General features: G+C 44.8%; 1 protein-coding gene across 1 annotated transcript in view; it reads right to left on the reverse strand.

The window, feature by feature from the left end:
- The window catches only part of LOC311232908 (roundabout homolog 1-like), a gene marked incomplete at its 3' end in the record, with an annotated part of 169,519 nt that overhangs the window by 111,241 nt on the left and 36,877 nt on the right, over positions 1–21,401 (reverse strand). Inside the window, 1 exon segment of the mRNA XM_084319743.1 lies at positions 3,242–3,399. Coding sequence (XP_084175869.1) covers positions 3,242–3,399 — 158 coding nt within the window.

Consider the following 21,401-nt stretch of genomic DNA (forward strand, 5'->3'; position numbering starts at 1 on the left):
TTTTTTTTTTTTTTACATTTTTTTTTTTTTACCTTTATTTACCCAGGGTAGGTTCGCTGAGCACAGATGCTCTTTTTCAGGAACGCCCTGCTTCACATTCACACAGTTCCATTCACACCTGGGAGCTGCCCAGTACAACCACAGTTGACACCATTGGCCACTGAGCAGTTGATTCAAGCCATGTCACATAGTTCAAGTTTGAAATGATTCTTTCTGTTTTGCTCCTGAGAGTGTGCTAGATACTGTACTGTACTGGTAATATTATTTATTTGTGTTAACTTCTGAATAAAACAACTTATTAAACACAAGTACATCTGATTGAACATTATTTTGATATTTCATTACCAATTATCATAGCAAAACAGCTTTTTCAAACAGTCTGTAATGCATTTTGGAAATGGGAGATGGGCTCATGGTGTAATGGGCCACCTGGCCTGAGAAACATAAGGAGGAAAGAAAAAGTAAGGACTTACTTCTGGTCATTATTTGGGTAGAACACACATATTTTGAATGCCTTCGGCAGTTTTTTTTTTTTTTTTTTTTAGCCATTTTAATCTAGATTAATCTAGATTAAATCCAGGATTGCAGATAGATTAATCTAGATTAAAAAAAATTATCTATGCCCACCTCTAATAAAAACATAACTACACTGGGTCCTCCTCCAGCGGGCCAAGAAAGCAGGGTTAGGCTCTTGAATAAGAACGTGACGCAAGTGCAGAGAGCACGGGTTCCCAAACTTTTTTTCAGATCGAGACCCAAAAGAGAAATTTGGTGTTTCCCCGGGACCCAAACATCAAAAATACATCATGAATTGCCATAACATACATTTATAAACTACTGATAAAGAACACAACAAACCATGAATTTCAAATGTATATGAAATGTATTTATTTAATTATACAAGTACATCACAGCAATAATCAGAGTGTAATGTTAAGTTGCTCACCACCTCACGACATTATGTACATACAATTTTGTAACACTTTTAAATTAACAAACATGTTCTACTCTCCTTTCTATTTCTCACCCCTTTTTCAACTCTCCATTTCTTACCCCCTCCCTCGGTCCCTCAACCTTAAACCCCAACATTGAGCAACATTCTGATTAATTTGTACTGATTTATTAAAAAATTCTTCTGACCTGACATCCTGCTAGAAGGGGTATAATATTTCATCTATGGCACAATGAAATCTAATGAGAGGTATGTGGCTGGTTGAAGTTGAAGTGCTATTCTGAGGTCATGCTGAGCATTTAGTCTGTTTCTGTATTTGTTTTTCAGGTATGCCAGAGTAGAAAACCCAGATTCACATAAGTATGTGGTGCCAAACTGAATCAACACATCTACAGCTTTTTTATTAAAAATAAAAATAAATCTAATATTTTTTTTCTTCTTTTTTTCTTGGCGACCCAATAAAAACGGAGTTTGGGAAACGCTGCTCTAGAGTCAAGACATTTGTATTTGTCTAAGTGGGACAGAGGTGTGTTTGTGTTTGGACCAGCGGCCAGTTGAACTGCAGCTAGGAGAGGAAGCAGGCCCACATTAATGGATAAGCAGTCTGGAGGTTGGATGCCAGCGAGCCTCATTATACTAACATCATTAGCCTTGAGCACGGCTGTGGGCAGGAGGCTAATGACGGTTAACTGTGTTCTCCTGACTCCCACTCCCTCAATCACTGCTCCAACATAGTGAGTTACAGACCAGGACCCTCCCACTGGTCACTAACACCTGAGTTACAGACCAGGACCCTCCCACTGGTCACTAACACCTGAGTTACAGACCAGGACCCTCCCACTGGTCACTAACACCTGAGTTACAGACCAGGACCCTCCCACTGGTCACTAACACCTGAGTTACAGACCAGGACCCTCCCACTGGTCACTAACACCTGAGTTACAGACCAGGACCCTCCCACTGGTCACTAACACCTGAGTTACAGACCAGGACCCTCCCACTGGTCACTAACACCTGAGTTACAGACCAGGACCCTCCCACTGGTCACTAACACCTGAGTTACAGACCAGGACCCTCCCACTGGTCACTAACACCTGAGTGACAGACCAGGACCCTCCCACTGGTCACTAACACCTGAGTTACAGAGCAGGACCCTCCCACTGGTCACTAACACCTGAGTTACAGACCAGGACCCTCCCACTGGTCACTAACACCTGAGTTACAGACCAGGACCCTCCCACTGGTCACTAACACCTGAGTTACAGAGCAGGACCCTCCCACTGGTCACTAACACCTGAGTTACAGAGCAGGACCCTCCCACTGGTCACTAACACCTGAGTTACAGACCAGGACCCTCCCACTGGTCACTAACACCTGAGTTACAGACCAGGACCCTCCCACTGGTCACTAACACCTGAGTTACAGACCAGGACCCTCCCACTGGTCACTAACACCTGAGTTACAGAGCAGGACCCTCCCACTGGTCACTAACAAGGAGCCCTGAGTTACAGAGCAGGACCCTCCCACTGCGTTTTGCGTTGCGTTTTCGTTTTAGTTCGTTCTTTAGGTTTGAATTGAATTGAATTGAATATCTGAATTAAAAAAAAACATGAATTCGAATGTCTCCCCTCCCCCTCCCCCTCCCCCTCCCCCTCCCCCTCCCCCTCCCCCTCCCCTTTACTACAGGTCTCCCTGGGCGGTGGGCAGGTCATGTACTGTGTCTCCCCTCCCCCTCCCCCTCCTCTTCACTACAGGTCTCCCTGGGCGGTGGGCAGGTCATGTACTGTGTCTCCCCTCCCCCTCCCCCTCCTCTTCACTACAGGTCTCCCTGGGCGGTGGGCAGGTCATGTACTGTGTCTCCCCTCCCCCTCCCCCTCCTCTTCACTACAGGTCTCCCTGGGCGGTGGGCAGGTCATGTACTGTGTCTCCCCTCCCCCTCCCCCTCCTCTTCACTACAGGTCTCCCTGGGCGGTGGGCAGGTCATGTACTGTGTCTCCCCTCCCCCTCCCCCTCCTCTTCACTACAGGTCTCCCTGGGCGGTGGGCAGGTCATGTACTGTGTCTCCCCTCCCCCTCCCCCTCCTCTTCACTACAGGTCTCCCTGGGCGGTGGGCAGGTCATGTACTGTGTCTCTCCTCCCCCTCCCCCTCCTCTTCACTACAGGTCTCCCTGGGCGGTGGGCAGGTCATGTACTGTGTCTCCCCTCCCCCTCCCCAGGTCATGTACTGGGTGGAATGCCTGAACACAGAGCAACAGCAGTATCACAGACTACCTCGGCGAGCCTACTTACCGTCACACGCTCGTCCCTGCTGTTCAGGCTGGCGCCGACCCTCCTCCAGGTGATGGTGGGTTCAGGATGCCCACGGGGCGGCTGGCACTCCAGCACCGCCGGCTCCCCCACGGCCACCATGATGTCAGCCGGGTTCTGTCTGAACTCATCACGTAGTACTGTGGGACAGAGGTGCAGGTCAGTTTATTGTCATACGGTAGTCTCACGTATATCCATACCTCTCTCCACGCTATGCTATACACTACGTGGAGAGACGTCTGGCTGAACCTATTATCGTTCCGGTATACTGTAGGAGAAACAAAACGCTTGTTTGTATTTTTTATATTTTTAATATTAACACATTGACCGCCAGCAGCAGGGGGCGCCACTGATCCCCCTTCAGCGCCAGGTCTTTATTCAATGGATATAGTTTTAGACTGCGACATTTGCAAGTGCTTAAAATATATCTTATATTATATCTATGGGTCTAATAACGCCGTCGACTGTCGGTGAGTTGCTTCCAGTCAACATGCCCGAAACAGATTGTTTTTTCATCCGTCCATTTCAGTTTTATACCGTTTTGAATCGAGTATGGTTTGGGTGCTTTTGAGTAATTCCAGGAAAAAGATGAGAAAAAGGCATTTTAGTGTATTTTAGTGCATTTTAGAGGTATATTAACACATTTATGTGGTATATTCATGAGGGATATTCATGAGGTATATTTACGTGGTGTATTCATGCTCAATGAAAATGATGTGTAACAAAATGTAAAGTTTTTTCCCTTTGTTTTTAGGACATCATATAGACATGTTGTCTATATCTTACATGCTGAAAGTGTTAACCTCTTATCAAGCGGTCAGAAAAGTGGCAATTTTTTAACTTTAACTTGAGGACTGCATACTTTTTTTGCAAACCAAAAAAACATACTTTATACTTATAGCACTTATGCATGAGCCTGGTCTCTTTTGAAAGATGACATTCTGAAGTTTCTGATTCCAGAAAGAGAATTCACTTTTAGTACTAACGTAATAGAGTAGCATAGGTCTGAACTTGAGTTGTAGTAGTTAGTAGTCCAGAGGTAGTATTTCCCCAGAAGGTGGAATGGCTTGCAAATCCAGACGGAGCGATAGCCTGAAGCCTTATGTAGTACATATAGAAATTTCATAAAGATCCATTCAGAAATGAGTGATTAGGAGTGATTTTGGTAAACTGTGTACAAAGAAAAACACAGTTTTCTGATAGACTTCAATTAATTTGGCTTCCTGTTAAATAATTTAGTTGTTCACCTAGATCCCTGATTTACACAATCCCCACATGGGGTATCATTGGAAGGCACACTCATTGGCTACAACGATTCACAATCATTTTCGAGATCGGATCTAGATTGATGGAACTACTGCAGCCTGAGTCGGGAGTGGTATTTTGCGCAATACCGTGTACTTTGCACAAGCCTCAAATACCGGCATGTAACTCGAGAACCGCTGAACGGATTTTGTCGGATTTTGCCGCTATCGACAGGCAACAAATAAGCCTTCAATTCGATATGTATATTGTATTACAGAATATGCACACCCGAGCCACTAGGGGTCGCCAAAGTGCCGTTTGCAAAAAGTCCAAAAAACGTCCCATATGTGGGACGTTGCATGCTAAGAGGTAAACACAATGTAACGTAAATAACAGGATTATCTTCCTGGTTCTCGGACACAATCCGGTCTGTTTCGGCCAAAAGAGCCGTGAGTTGAAAAACGATTTCATTATATTGACGTGATTCTCCGTCTTAATCGTAAAACTCCAGATAGCCTCCAACCCTGCTGATCCTGACCTCTCCCTGACCCCATCCTGACCTCTCCCTGACCCCATCTGTCTACCCTCTCCTCTCACTCACACACACACACACACACACACACACACACACACACACACACACACACACACACACACAACACACACACACACACACACACACACACACACACACACACACCATGCATACACACACACACACACCACACACACACACACACACACACACACACACACACACACACACACACACACACACACACACACACACATTCACACACACACACACACACACACACACACACACACACACACACACACACACACACACACACACAAACACACACACACACACACACCATGCATACACACACACACACACACCACCCACACACCACCCACGCATACACACACACACCACACACACATACACACCATGCCCGCACACACACACACACACACACACACACACACACACACACACACACACACACACACACACACACACCATGCATACACACACACACACCACCCACACACCATGCATACACACACACACACACCACACACACATACACACCATGCCTGCACACACACACACACACACACACACACACACACACACACACACACACACACACACACACACACACACCATGCATACACACACACACACACACCACGCACACACACACCATGCATGCATACACACACACATTCACACCACGCGCACACACACACACCCCGCACACACACACACACACCACGCACACACACACCACCCACGCACACACACACCACCCACGCACACACCACGCATGCATACACACACACACACATGCACGCCACGCACACATACACACACACACACCACCCACACACCACCCACGCATACACACACACACCACACACACATACACACCATGCCCGCACACACACACACGGCACACGCATACACACACACATACACACCATGCATGCATACACACACACACATAGAGCTGCAATAGTTACACTACACATACAGTATGAATACTTCATACACACACACCATGCACACACACACATAGAGCTGCAATAGTTACACTACACATACAGTATGAATACTTCATACACACACACCATGCACACACACACATAGAGCTGCAATAGTTACACTACACATACAGTATGAATACTTCATACACACACACCATGCACACACACACATAGAGCTGCAATAGTTACACTACACATACAGTATGAATACTTCATACACACACACCATGCACACACACACATAGAGCTGCAATAGTTACACTACACATACAGTATGAATACTTCATACACACACACCATGCAACACACACACATAGAGCTGCAATAGTTACACTACACATACAGTATGAATACTTCATACACACACACCATGCACACACACACATAGAGCTGCAATAGTTACACTACACATACAGTATGAATACTTCATACACACACACCATGCACACACACACATAGAGCTGCAATAGTTACACTACACATACAGTATGAATACTTCATACACACACACCATGCACACACACACATAGAGCTGCAATAGTTACACTACACATACAGTATGAATACTTCATACACACACACCATACACACACACACACACACACACACACACACCATGCACACACACACACACACACACACACACACACACACACACACACACACACACACACACACACACACACACACACACACACACACACACACACACACACACACACACACACACACACACACACACACACACACACACACACACACACACACACACACACACACACACACACACACACACACACACACACACACACACACACACACACACACACACACACCCTGACCCTTCCCAACAGACTTCCAGTACAAACCATCGTACAGTATAATGTGAACTGGACTGAAACTAATACCAATAAACGTGTATACAGACCGACATGCTCATATTTATACAGTGCACGTGTATACAGACTATATGAGATGCTGAGATTTATACAGTAGATTAAATTAAATTTGATTAGATTAGATTAAATTTGATTCGATTCTAATATAATGGGTAAACTATCCCACCTCCAGTACATAAGTTTGTCACAACTCTTTTATAACAAGTTTGAGGGATCCTCCTTGCAAAAAATTTGTGCAAATACAGAATATCAGATTTATTTTACTCCCAAATCGGCCTCAAAAAATCCAGTATCGGCCGGAGCTTTAGTAAATTGTCATGAATAAGTCCAGGAGAGCCCAGTGAATTGAGACGGTAACATTACCATTTCAATACGCCGTGCCACGGGGCACAAGCACTGGTGTGGAGTTATGGACGACACTGGCAGTCCTTAACAGAGTGACTGGGACCAGTAATACATAGGGGAAGAAGAGGGAATGGCTGTGTGTGTGTGTGAGAGAGAGAGAGAGAGAGAGAGAGAGAGAGAGAGAGAGAGAGAGAGAGATGAGAGAGAGAGAGAGGAGAGAGAGAGGGAGAGAGAGAGAGAGAGAGAGAGAGAGAGAGAGAGAGAGAGAGAGGAGAGAGAGGAGAGAGAGAGAGAGAGAGAGAGAGAGAGAGAGAGAGAGAGAGAGACTTTTGATGTTCTTTTATTAAAACATGTCAACTAAAAACAGTCAATAGAGACACAAAAATCTCACGGCATCTTCATAAAAACAACACACACACACACCCCACACACTCACCCGCACACACACCCACACACACACTCGCACGCACACACCCACACACACACACACACACACACACACCCACAACCACCCCTACAAACTCCAAAAAACCTCCTCCAGCACATAAAAACCACTTGACATTCAAATGGGAGACGGAGGGAGAGAGAGATAGAGAGAGAGAGAGAGATATATATGGTTGTGAAGTCTGGGGCCCACTTGCAAACCAAGACTTCACCAAATGGGACAAACACCCAATTGAGACTCTGCATGCAGAATTTTGCAAATCCATTCTCCGCACCCAACGGAAAAACGCCAAATAATGCATGCAGAGCAGAACTAGGAAGATACCCACTAATCATAAAAATTCAAAAAAGAGCATTCAAATTCCACAACCACCTAAAAGAAAGCGACCCAGACACACTCCACAACATAGCCCTCACCCACAGAGAGACCCTCGATAGATGCCCACTCAGCCAGATGGTTCTGGGACTCTGCTCACAAACACAAGCAGAACCACCAGACACCACCAGACAGTAACCACACTGGACTAAATCAAATTATAAGAAAACAAAAAGAAAACTATCTGACACATTGGAAAGAAACAACCCAAAACCAGAGCAAATTGAAATGCTATTTGGCCCTAAACAGAGCGTACACAGTGGCAGAATACCTGAGCACCGTGACTGACCCAAAACTAAGAAGATCCTTGACTAGGTACAGACTCAGCGAGCACAGCCTAGCCATTGAGAAAGGCCGCCATAGGCAGACCTGGCTCCCAAGAGAAGACAGACTATGCACCCACTGCACACAAGAAGAGGTGGAAACCGAGCTCCACTTCTTAACAACCTGCCCCCTATACCAAGACATCAGAGACATATACTTCCCACAAATTGCAAACACCCAAAGAGACTTTGAAAACATGGACAATAACTCAAAACTCCCATACCTACTGGGAGAAATACAAGAATGTGCAAACACAGCAGCAAGATTTGTGAGCTGCTGTGACAAGAAAAGGACATCCAGCGGAAAGCAACCACCATAAAGACTGTACAAGAATTCCATCTGTATGTACTGATTTATTTTGCTTTCTGTTTGATTGTTTTTGTTTGGCTTTGGCAATGTAACGTATGTTTCCCATGTCAATAAAGCCCATTTGAATTTGAATTTGAGAGAGAGAGAGAGAGAGAGAGAGAGAGAGAGAGAGAGAGAGAGAGAGAGAGAGAGAGAGAGAGAGAGAGAGATACTGTAGAAAGAGAGAATGAGAGAGAGAAAAAGGGAGATATACTGTAGAAAGAGAGAGAGAAAGACGAGAGAGAGAGAGAGAGAGAGAGAGAGAGAGGAGAGAGAGAGAGAGAGAGAGAGAGATTTTCCCATCATTTTACATTATTTTACACTCAATGTTTTTCCACCGATAGAGGCGTTGGCTGAATTCCCCCAAAGGAGCGAGAGGAACAGAGAGATTTGTGTGGATTAATTTGACCAAACAAAGGAATTAACAAGGAGGCAAATAATTATCAAGGAGACAAATAATTATCAAGGAGACAACGTCATGCAAACATGCTTCACACCCCAAATTACCAGCGGTGGGATTTATAGTATTAACGCTCAGCTGCAGTGCGCTACAGAGCTTGACTAACGAGCTGCAACCCAAATGAAAGCTGCTGTTCGATTCTAACCACATACGGCTTATATACGTGGACATTAGCTGCAGAGATAAACCAGGAACAACTAGGATTCCATTGGAATTGGTTGCAAAATGAAATACAAATGTAATTCATTATTAAGTATGTAATAGTCATAAAACCTGCATTGTCTATGCACTGTATCTATGACTATGTAATAGCTACAGGTACAGTAGTGCCCCTGGTCGGTTGTGTGGTCAAGGGTATGTGTACCTCTTAATCTGGCCCTTAACAACCTACCTGTCAGCTTCATTACCATTGAAATACATGGGGAAGTTGGATCACACAGAGCATAGCCATCTCTGTCTCTGGCATCCAACCCAATGGGGCAAATGTGAGGAACTAATTGGAACAAGGAACAAGAACTATATAAATGTACCATAGATAGATAGATAGATAGATAGATAGATAGATAGATAGATAGATAGATAGATAGATAGATAGATAGATAGATAGATAGATAATAGATAGATAGATAGATAGATAGATAGATAGATAGATAGATAGATAGATAGATAGATAGATATAGATATAGATAGATATAGATAGATAGATAGATAGATAGATAGATAGATAGATAGATAGATAGATAGATAGATAGATAGATAGATAGATAGATAGATAGATAGATAGATAGATAGATAGATAGATAGATAGATAGATAGATAGAGAGATAGAGAGATAGATAGATAGATAGATAGATAGATAGATAGATAGATAGATAGATAGATAGATAGATAGATAGATAGATAGATAGATAGATAGATAGATAGATAGATAGATAGATAGATAGATAGATAGATAGATATAGATATAGAGATAGATAGATAGATAGATAGATAGATAGATAGATAGATAGATAGATAGATAGATAGATAGATAGATAGATAGATAGATAGATAGATAGATAGATAGATAGATAGATAGATAGATAGATAGATAGATAGATAGATAGATAGATAGAATAGATAGATAGATATAGATAAACTTCTCAAGTTTCTTCAGATGATGAAAAAAGACATCATGGTCCAAATGTATATGAATTGGAATGGGTGACGATTAGCGATAGTAAAATGAAATTTTGCGTCATCTACCTGCCAACGTTTTACCGGACCAATCCTACCCATTTAACCATGATGCTGCCCTACTCTCTCTTGGCACGGAGCGAGTGGTCGGAGTAAAATGCAGATCGGCGTCACATTAAATGCAGGTCGATGTCGACGCAGAGCAGCGTTTTGTGTGACACCAAGTGAGCGGAGCGGATGTCCGCGCATTCGAAAATTGGAGCTTCACACTTGGCTTCACACTTGGAGTCCGCTCTGAGTACAGTCCGCTCCACTATGGGAGCACCTTTACTGAGCCCCAAATAGAGTAAACATTCTAAAGTTGTATTGAAGATGTAGATTTGTATTGTTTAATGAAAGAATACAATGTAGGGACTAAACAAATGTAATCAAGTCTGTAGTCTGCATATGATAAGGTAAATACAGCCTGTGCAAACAATCACTATATTTCCATTTTATTCCTCCATTATTCCCATATATTTCTGTTATTTCCATGGCAAGTTTACACCTTTGAATGTTCCCAAAATGTTTGCAACCTAGGGCGTGCAGTGTGTGTGTAGTACCTCCCTGGTCTCAATCAGAGGCTCAATGCAGGACCCAGGAGGGAAGGAAGATATGAGCAGGCTTATAGCACTTTTACCTCTGCAGCAAAAAGCAGGATTTGGGATGGGTGTGTGTGTGTGTGGGGGGGGGGGGGGGGGGGGGGGTGAAAATCAATGACAGACAAGACCAGAGTCATGTGTTTCGGCTCAACTCTGTGATAACATACCATGCCATGCCATTCACTCCATGAAATACAATCCAATCATTTACTGTACACCCAGCCTCTATAGCTGAATTCCACAGCACCCTAACCCTAACCCTGGGGAAAATCTGCTGATTGATTGATTGATTGAAAACTTTATTAACAGATTGCAGAATGGGTACAATACAATACGGCTCAATACACACAACTGCTAAGAGGATGCAGACCAGAGAAATAATGAAGGGTCCTCCATTTTCAATTCATCAAGACATTTATGACATACAAGACATACATATATACAGTATGTGCTATCTGCCATAGTGGGGTCCTTGAAATACAACTGGCTTCAATAGTGTGGTCCTTGAAATACAACTGGCTTCAATAGTGTGGTCCTTGAAATAAAACTGGCTTCAATAGTGTGGTCTTGAAATAAAAATGCTTCAATAGTGTGGTCCTTGAAATAAAAATGGCTTCAATAGTGGGGTCCTTGAAATACAACTGGCTTCAATAGTGTGGTCCTTGAAATACAACTGGCTTCAATAGTGTGGTCCTTGAAATACAACTGGCTTCAATAGTGTGGTCCTTGAAATAAAACTGGCTTCAATAGTGTGGTCCTTGAAATAAAAATGGCTGCAATAGTGGGGTCCTTGAAATAAAATGCAGGCCACCCAGTTAGAATAATAATAATAATAATATCTTAAATTTATATAGCGCTTTTCAGGAGACCCAAGGCGCTTTGAATGGAGCAGGACTGGATACCAGAGGCAGCGTTAAGATGGACACCACCTGGAGAGAGAGAGCCTGGATGGCCAAAGAACACCTGGGGCTAGATCCACAAAGAATGGATTGCACGGAGCAAGTTGCACCCTTACTTACATTTCATTATGAATTGAAAATGGGGGACCCTGATGTAAACAAGACGAAAGTCTTTCTCTGGTCTGCATCCCCTTAACAAGTGTGTGTATTGAGCCGTACTGTATTGTACCCATTCTGCAATCTGTTAAATAAAACGTTCATTCAATCAATCAATCTGCGCGGTGATAAGTAAGTAAGGGTGCAACTTGCTCCGTGCAATCCATTCTTCGTGGATCCCGCCCCGGGTGTAGAACAGTTGAAGGAGAGCTGAGAGACAGTAATCTTACATGAGGCAAGAAGACAGAGTCGCTAAAGACTGGGCTGGATGGCGTCAAGTCGTCAACGCCTTATTTCCCAATCAGCAAGAAGAGGATTGATTGATTGATTGATTGGTTGATTTGTATTTATCTCGAATCAACACACATAACAAATCACAACTAATTGATAAAAGCAAAAACAATATGCATACATACATATATCTACATGCACACTTGCATACAAACAATATACGCAAACACACATACACACAAACACACTCACACATAGGCCTACAAGTAAAAATAAACCAAAACATAGAATTTGGTTCGAGAAGGAGGGGCAGAAAGAAGCAGTGCTTATCTAGTCCGGCCCCTTCCTTACATCACACCATTGACAGATTATTGCTCTCTATCTTAAGTAAGTACGTAATAATGGAATTCCTCAGATGAAGAGGCATGTACTGTAAGTCCATTTTAGGTTTTCAGGTTGTCATTTTTTTCCATTGAGCTGATTGTTTTGGGGGCTGTGCGCCCCGTTGAATTGATGGTTTATTCACCAACGTCTTCTGGTTTCTCCAGCTACAGTAATAGTCCAGAGCCGTCTCCTCCGAATTGACCATTTTATCATGTAAATATCCTTGTCTGGTTGAATTGATTATGTCGTCTGCCTGCCTTCGCTCCCTGAAACAATGCAATCTTTAGCCACATCCGGGGCAAAAAAGCATGAAATATGTCCATGTCTCCATTACCGCGGCGCGGGGGGGGGGGGGTTACATCCTTTTCTCTAGTTATTAATGAAAATTCATCGTGAGAAGAAACTGTTGATTTGTTTGTCTGCACATACACTTGAACACATGACTGCATGTCGCCTCGCTGTAGAGAATGGAGAATGGACTCAAGGCTTTTATTACATCCATGAACAGCCCAGGACCTGAGGACCACCATACATGCAGCCCAGTGGAGGTTTCTCTATGACAACACGTGAAACACAAATTCACTCATAATTCATAATTATTATTAATTTACATATATATATACATTTATTTTATTTATATATATATAAAACAAAAAATTTATTATTATTATTTTATATTTTTTTATTAGAAAAGTTTTCATCTGTAAAAAAAATTCCAGTGAATTTTTTCTTTTAAAAAAATGGCCAAAATTGACAGCTCTGAGCAGGCCTGCACTGCAGTAATGACTGCAGTAATTATTCGTGAAGAAAACTTCACAGGTGTGACCCAATGTTATATAAATAATAAATAACAGCCAATCGAAATAGGCTATTAACTTCGTCTAAGCACGGTCTGTGCAGTTAAACTCTTGCCATTGAATGGAGGATTGAATGATTGACAGCCCTTGCCATCCAATACATGGAGGTTGAATATGATTGGCAGCCTTGCAAATCCAATCAGAGATTGCTGCATTGCAAAGTCAAAACGGGTCCATCTGCAGGTTAGGTTTAGCTCTGGCCAATCTCAAGTTTCTCAAGTTTCTTTATTAGTTGTCATACAGAAGTACAGAATACTTTTATACAAAATGTAACAGAAATAAGCATTTTGTATAACAACTAATAAAGAAACTTGAGAAACTTGAGATTGGCCAGAGCTAAACCTAACCTCCGACCCTGCAGATGGACCCATTTTGACTGTTTGAAAGAGCAAGGAAGTAGTTTAGTTGTTGTTTAGTAGAAGTAAGCTGTACAGCTATAACAAGTAAAGTCAGGCTAAATTAAACTTTGCGCCAACATTAGGACCGAAGTATAAACCAGCAACTGAGCAACATAAAGAAGTGGACTTATGCATCTGGATCAGAAAAAACGTTGTGGATGAAAAAGTAAGTAGGCTAGTGTTTGTAAAAGCTTGTATGCTAACAGTAGCTAGCCAGCTTAGCCTACATCACAATGATAATCACCAAGCTAACTTACTGTACACACTGTAGGGCTGGGCAATTAATCAAAACAGAATCGCGATATCGATTCATAGACCTATGCAATCTCATTTCTAAGTTATGACTATTTTTTTTTATTAATTTTTTTTTTTTTTTTTTACTTTTTAAATTATTTTATCTGGGTTGAACATGATTTGTGGAACTCCCTATGGTGTTGCGGTCGTGGTATTCACTGACCTTTGGGAAGTATTCCGACATGCACATGGGTATCTTAGTGGTGTAGTGTATCTTGTAGACCAGGCCCATTGCAAGTTGCTGTACTCTGTCGTCTACTCTAAGCCATCCTAGGTTGTCAAAGTGGGCAGGGGTGAGGTGGGTTTTAGGAGTAAGGTCAAGCAGTAGTCTGACCAGTTTGTTTAGTGATGTTTGTAATCTTGTTTTTAGTGCCTTTGAGGTGCTTTGGTACCATGAGGTGCAAGCATAGTCGTAGTACCCTTGAATGAGTGCTCCTGTTAGAGTCTTCAAGGTATTCTTGTTTACCAGAGAGGAGATCCGGTACAGGAATCTAGTTCGTTGGTTGACTTAGTTTTATTACATTGGATCCCATTTTGTCACAGGAATGATTTGCCTCTATAGGATGGAACCCAGGTAGGGAATTTCATCTTTCCTTTTAAGATAAGATAAGATATTCCTTTATTGATCCCCTTGGGGAAATTCAGGCATCATAGCAGCATGGGGGAAGGGGGGGGGGGTACAGGTAGTGAAAACAACACAAGCAGTGTAAACAAATAGATCAATATAATTTACTATCTAACTAACTGAAATATATTTTCACAGTGTCACATAAGGTGCAGTATGCATAAGGTAGTGTTATAATTTACTATCTAACTAACTGAAATATACATTATTCATTATTCACAGTATCACAGTATCCACATAAGGTGCAGTATGCCTAAGGTAGTGTAAGTTGTCCTCCTTGGGTTCCTATAAGTCCCAGGTCGATGTCTGGCAGCAGTTGCTGCCCACTGTTGTGGAGCCTGATGGCCACTGGTATGAAGGACTGTCCGAGGCGGTTAGTTGAGTGTCGGGGGGTATGAGTCTGTGGCTTCCTTGTCACCTTCACCTAATATGTTTTGATCTGGTCAGGTGCGCTGTCACCTAAAATGTTTTGATCTGATCAGGTGCGCTGTCACCTAAAATGTTTTGATCTGATCAGGTGCGCTGTCACTTAATATGTTTTGATCTGGTCAGGTGGGCTGTCACCTAATATGATTTCATCTGGTCAGGTGCGCTGTCGCCTAATATGATTTCATCTGGTCAGGTCCGCTGTCACCTAATGTTAATATGTTTTCATCTGTGTCCACTGACCACTGACACACAGTGGGGGTTGTTTTAAAAATATAATTTAATATATAATATAATATAATATAATAATTTGTGCTTCACCTAAAAATTTGGTCAGCAGCCTCCACTGATGCAGCCATAGAGAGGCTAACGTCTAATAAATGTGTTGGTGCTTTATAGGCGTCAGCCCCTGGTTCCTGGTCCTCTCTTGTCTCTGATGCAGCCCCTGGTTCCTGGTCCTCTCTTGTCTCTGATGCAGCCCCTGGTTCCTGGTCCTCTCTCTTGTCTCTGATGCAGCCCCTGGTTCCTGGTTCTCTCTTGTCTCTGATGCAGCCCCTGGTTCCTGGTCCTCTCTTGTCTCTGATGCAGCCCCTGGTTCCTGGTTCTCTCTTGTCTCTGATGCAGCCCCTGGTTCCTGGTCCTCTCTTGTCTCTGATGCAGCCCCTGGTTCCTGGTCCTCTCTCTTGTCTCTGATGCAGCCCCTGGTTCCTGGTCCTCTCTCTTGTCTCTGATGCAGCCCCTGGTTCCTGGTTCTCTCTTGTCTCTGATGCAGCCCCTGGTTCCTGGTTCTCTCTCTTGTCTCTGATGCAGCCCCTGGTTCCTGGTTCTCTCTCTTGTCTCTGATGCAGCCCCTGGTTCCTGGTCCTCTCTCTTGTCTCTGATGCAGCCCCTGGTTCCTGGTTCTCTCTTGTCTCTGATGCAGCCCCTGGTTCCTGGTCCTCTCTTGTCTCTGATGCAGCCCCTGGTTCCTGGTCCTCTCTCTTGTCTCTGATGCAGCCCCTGGTTCCTGGTCCTCTCTCTTGTCTCTGATGCAGCCCCTGGTTCCTGGTCCTCTCTCTTGTCTCTGATGCAGCCCCTGGTTCCTGGTTCTCTCTTGTCTCTGATGCAGCCCCTGGTTCCTGGTCCTCTCTCTTGTCTCTGATGCAGCCCCTGGTTCCTGGTCCTCTCTCTTGTCTCTGATGCAGCCCCTGGTTCTGGTCCTCTCTCTTGTCTCTGATGCAGCCCCTGGTTCCCTGGTCCTCTCTCTTGTCTCTGATGCAGCCCCTGGTTCCTGGTCCTCTCTCTTGTCTCTGATGCAGTCCCTGGTTCCTGGTCCTCTCTCTTGTCTCTGATGCAGCCCCTGGTTCCTGGTCCTCTCTCTTGTCTCTGAGTCAGCCCCTGGTTCCTGGTTCTCTCTTCTTGTCTCTGATGCAGCCCCCTGGTTCCTGGTCCTCTCTCTTGTCTCTGATGCAGCCCCTGGTTCCTGGTCCTCTCTCTTGTCTCTGATGCAGCCCCTGGTTCCTGGTTCTCTCTCTTGTCTCTGATGCAGCCCCTGGTTCCTGGTCCTCTCTTGTCTCTGATGCTTCCTTTTTTTTGCGTTCGTTTTTTTGTGTTCTTTTTTTTTGCGTTTTTTTTTTGCATTTTCGTTTTAGTTGTTAGTTTTTTAGCGTTAGTTTTTTTTTGATTTCGTTTTTTTGTTATATTTTTGCTCTCTTTTTAAGCTTTCTTTTTTTTTTTCGTTCGTTTTTTTGTGTTCTTTTTTGCGTTAGTTTTTTTGCGTTCTTTTTTTGTGTTATTTTTTGCGTTCGTTTTTTGTGTTTTCGTTTTAGTTCGTTAATTTGTTTGCGTTCTTTTTTTTGCTTTTGTTTTTGTGTTATTTTTTTGCGTTGTTTTTTTGCTTTCGTTTTTGTGCGTTTGTTTTTTTGCGTTTTCGTTTTAGTTCGTTAATTTTTTTGCGTTCTTTTTTTGTGTTCTATTTTTTGCGTTCTTTTTTTGCTTTCTTTTTTTGCGTTCGTTTTTTTTGCGTTCTTTTTTTTTGCGTTTTCGTTTTAGTTCGTTAATTTTTTTTGCTTTCTTTTTTTTGCGTTCGTTTTTTGTGTTCGTTTTTTTGTGTTCTTTTTTTTGCGTTCTTTTTTTGCTTTCGTTTTTTTGCGTTTGTTTTTTTTTCGTTTTCGTTTTAGTTTTAGTTTTTTTGCTTTCGTTTTTTTTGCGTTTTCGTTTTAGTTCCTACATTTTTTTGCGTTCGTTTTTTGCGTTTTCGTTTTAGTTCGTTCATTTTTTGCGTTCTTTTTTTTGCGTTCGTTTTCGTTTTCGTTCGTTTTCCTTTTAGTTCGTTAATTTTCTTGTAGTCTAGTGTCAGAGGACACGTCTCTGAAGACAGTAGAGACCAGAGCGATGCAGCACTGGGGGTCAGAGGACAGGTTCCTGGTTCTCTCTTGTCTCTGATGCAGGCCCCTGGTTCCTGGTCCTCTCTCTTGTCTCTGATGCAGCCCCTGGTTCCTGGTTCTCTCTTGTCTCTGATGCAGCCCTGGTTCCTGGTCCTCTCTTGTCTCTGATGCAGCCCCTGGTTCCTGGTCCTCTCTCTTGTCTCTGATGCAGCCCCTGGTTCCTGGTCCTCTCTCTTGTCTCTGATGCAGCCCCTGGTTCCTGGTCCTCTCTTGTCTCTGATGCAGCCCCTGGTTCCTGGTCCTCTCTCTTGTCTCTGATGCAGCCCCTGGTTCCTGGTCCTCTCTCTTGTCTCTGATGCAGCCCCTGGTTCCTGGTCCTCTCTTGTCTCTGATGCAGCCCCTGGTTCCTGGTCCTCTCTCTTGTCTCTGATGCAGCCCTGGTTCTGGTCCTCTCTTGTCTCTGATGCAGCCCCTGGTTCCTGGTCCTCTCTCTTGTCTCTGATGCAGCCCCTGGTTCCTGGTCCTCTCTCTTGTCTCTGATGCAGCCCCTGGTTCCTGGTCCTCTCTTGTCTCTGATGCAGCCCCTGGTTCCTGGTCCTCTCTTTGTCTCTGATGCAGCCCCTGGTTCCTGGTTCTCTCTTGTCTCTGATGCAGCCCCTGGTTCCTGGTCCTCTCTTGTCTCTGATGCAGCCCCTGGTTCCTGGTCCTCTCTTGTCTCTGATGCAGCCCCTGGTTCCTGGTCCTCTCTTGTCTCTGATGCAGCCCCTGGTTCCTGGTCCTCTCTCTTGTCTCTGATGCAGCCCCTGGTTCCTGGTCCTCTCTCTTGTCTCTGATGCAGCCCTGGTTCCTGGTCCTCTCTCTTGTCTCTGATGCAGCCCCTGGTTCCTGGTCCTCTCTCTTGTCTCTGATGCAGCCCCCTGGTTCCTGGTCCTCTCTTGTCTCTGATGCAGCCCCTGGTTCCTGGTCCTCTCTCTTGTCTCTGATGCAGCCCCCTGGTTCCTGTCCTCTCTTGTCTCTGATGCAGCCCCTGGTTCCTGGTTCTCTCTTGTCTCTGATGCAGCCCCTGGTTCCTGGTCCTCTCTCTTGTCTCTGATGCAGCCCCTGGTTCCTGTCCTCTCTCTTGTCTCTGATGCAGCCTCTGGTTCCTGGTCTCCTCTTCTTGTCTCTGATGCAGCCCCTGGTTCCTGGTCCTCTCTCTTGTCTCTGATGCAGCCCCTGGTTCCTGGTCCTCTCTCTTGTCTCTGATGCAGCCCCTGGTTCCTGGTCTCTCTCTTGTCTCTGATGCAGCCCCTGGTTCCTGGTCCTCTCTCTTGTCTCTGATGCAGCCCCTGGTTCCTGGTCCTCTCTCTTGTCTCTGATGCAGCCCCTGGTTCCTGGTTCTCTCTTGTCTCTGATGCAGCCCCTGGTTCCTGGTCCTCTCTCTTGTCTCTGATGCAGCCCCTGGTTCCTGGTTCTCTCTTGTCTCTGATGCAGCCCCTGGTTCCTGGTCCTCTCTCTTGTCTCTGATGCAGCCCCTGGTTCCTGGTCCTCTCTCTTGTCTTGATGCAGCCCCTGGTTCCTGGTCCTCTCTTGTCTCTGATGCAGCCCCTGGTTCCTGGTCCTCTATCTTGTCTCTGATGCAGCCCCTGGTTCCTGGTCCTCTCTCTTGTCTCTGATGCAGCCCCTGGTTCCTGGTCCTCTCTCTTGTCTCTGATGCAGCCCCTGGTTCCTGGTCCTCTCTCTTGTCTCTGACATGATGCAGCCTCTCGTTCACCTCCTCAAGCCTGATACAGAGAAACTCTGTAATGAATAATTCCACCCCCCCCCCCTCTCTCTCTCTCTCTCTCTCTCTCTCTCTCTCTCTCTCTCTCTCTCTCTCTCTCTCTCTCTCTCTCTCTCTCTCTCTCTCTCTCTCTCTCTCTCTCTCTCTCTCTCTCTCTCTCTCTCTCTCTCTCTCTCTCTCTCTCTCTCTCTCATATTGATTAGTGCACAGCGAGCCCAGCTAAGAGAGCCTCCCTCGGGTAATCTGTCTCTCCGAGTCTGTGGAAAGGTATGGGGGAGGGTAGGGGAGAGGTAGTAGAGTAAGCTACACACGTGAGGGGAAAGAGACAGACAGAAACAAACCTTTTGATTATATGAAATGTGTGTGTGTGTGTGTGTGTGTGTGTGTGTGTGTGTGTGTGTGTGTGTGTGTGTGTGTGTGTGTGTGTGTGTGTGTGTGTGTGTGTGTGTGTGTGTGTGTGTGTGTGTGTGTGTGTGTGTGTGTGTGTGTGTGTGTGTGTGTGTGTGTGTGTGTGTGTGTGTGTGTGTGTGTGTGTGTGTGTGTGTGTGTGTGTGTGTGTGAGTAAATCTGCAGTCTCACGTAGTCACTGGCACTGACCTCTGTCATAATGAAGTCCTTTGAACTAGTACAGTATCTCGGTACACGAGGGATGCACGATCCGATATGATTGATATCGGCCCCCGGTATCATGATCGATAATGGAATGCTCCGACCGAGCTCCCGAGAATTGTAAATACGGAACTATGTCAGAGGAACACATGCCCCGCCCAGCCCAGGCAGTGGCCAATCACAGCTCTGCACTGTCCACATCAGCTGGCGTCCCGTTCAGCAGCTCACAGCGACCTCCACAACCACTCTGACGCCTGAGTAAAGTTAGGCCTCAGTGTCAGCACCCTCGCTGGATCTTAAGAACCCCCTGACAAGGTAGAAGGTAGTATTTTTAGCCTGTTCCCCAATCTGTCCGCCCATCTCTGTGTGAGCTGTGTCCCCTGCTCTCCTCTGCTCTCAGTGGCACCAATGGCAACCCTTGTGACGACCCACTGCTCAAGATGGCAGCAGACGCCCCCCTGCTGGTGTGCTTCTTCATCGTGAGTTCATGAGCTTCATCAGGTGACCGGTGAGTCCATGTGCAGTACACTAAAGAAGGTTAACCCTTTCACTGCCACACAACACACGGTTAACCCTTTCACTGCCACGCAACACACGGTTAACCCTTCACTGCCACACAACACACGGTTAACCCTTTCACTGACACGCAACACACGGTTAACCCTTTCACTGCCACGCAACACACGGTTAACCCTTTCACTGCCACGCAACACACGGTTAACCTTTCACTGCCACGCAACACACGGTTAACCCTTTCACTGCCACGCAACACACGGTTAAACCTTTCACTGCCACGCAACACACGGTTAACCCTTTCACTGCCACGCAACACACGGTTAACCCTTTCACTGCCACGCAACACACGGTTAACCCTTTCACTGCCACGCACACACGGTTAAACCTTTCACTGCCACGCAACACACGGTTAACCCTTTCACTGCCACGCAACACACGGTTACACCTTTCACTACCACACTACAGAAGGTTAACCCTTGCACTACCACACTACAGAAGGTTAACCCTTTCACTACCACACTACACCACACTACAGATGGTTAACGGTGAAAGGGTTATATAATATACTGAGAACAGAATGTTGACTGTGTGTCTAAGATTCAAGAGTAGAATTGGCTGATTCCAAACCGAGCCTTTGAACCATTGTGTGCTGATGCCTGGTGCCAGTGCACGGCAGCCACTGGTGGATGAAGTCATTAACCTCTTAGGCCCAGAGCCCTATTTTCTGCAAATCCGCCTAAAATACATACCTAAGTAAATGGAATATTGCTCCATTTGGTCCATTTGCATGTTCTTGGTATCGAG

Source organism: Notolepis coatsorum, assembly GCF_963971535.1.
Source record: "Notolepis coatsorum genome assembly, chromosome: 8".
Lineage (NCBI taxonomy): Eukaryota > Metazoa > Chordata > Actinopteri > Aulopiformes > Paralepididae > Notolepis > Notolepis coatsorum.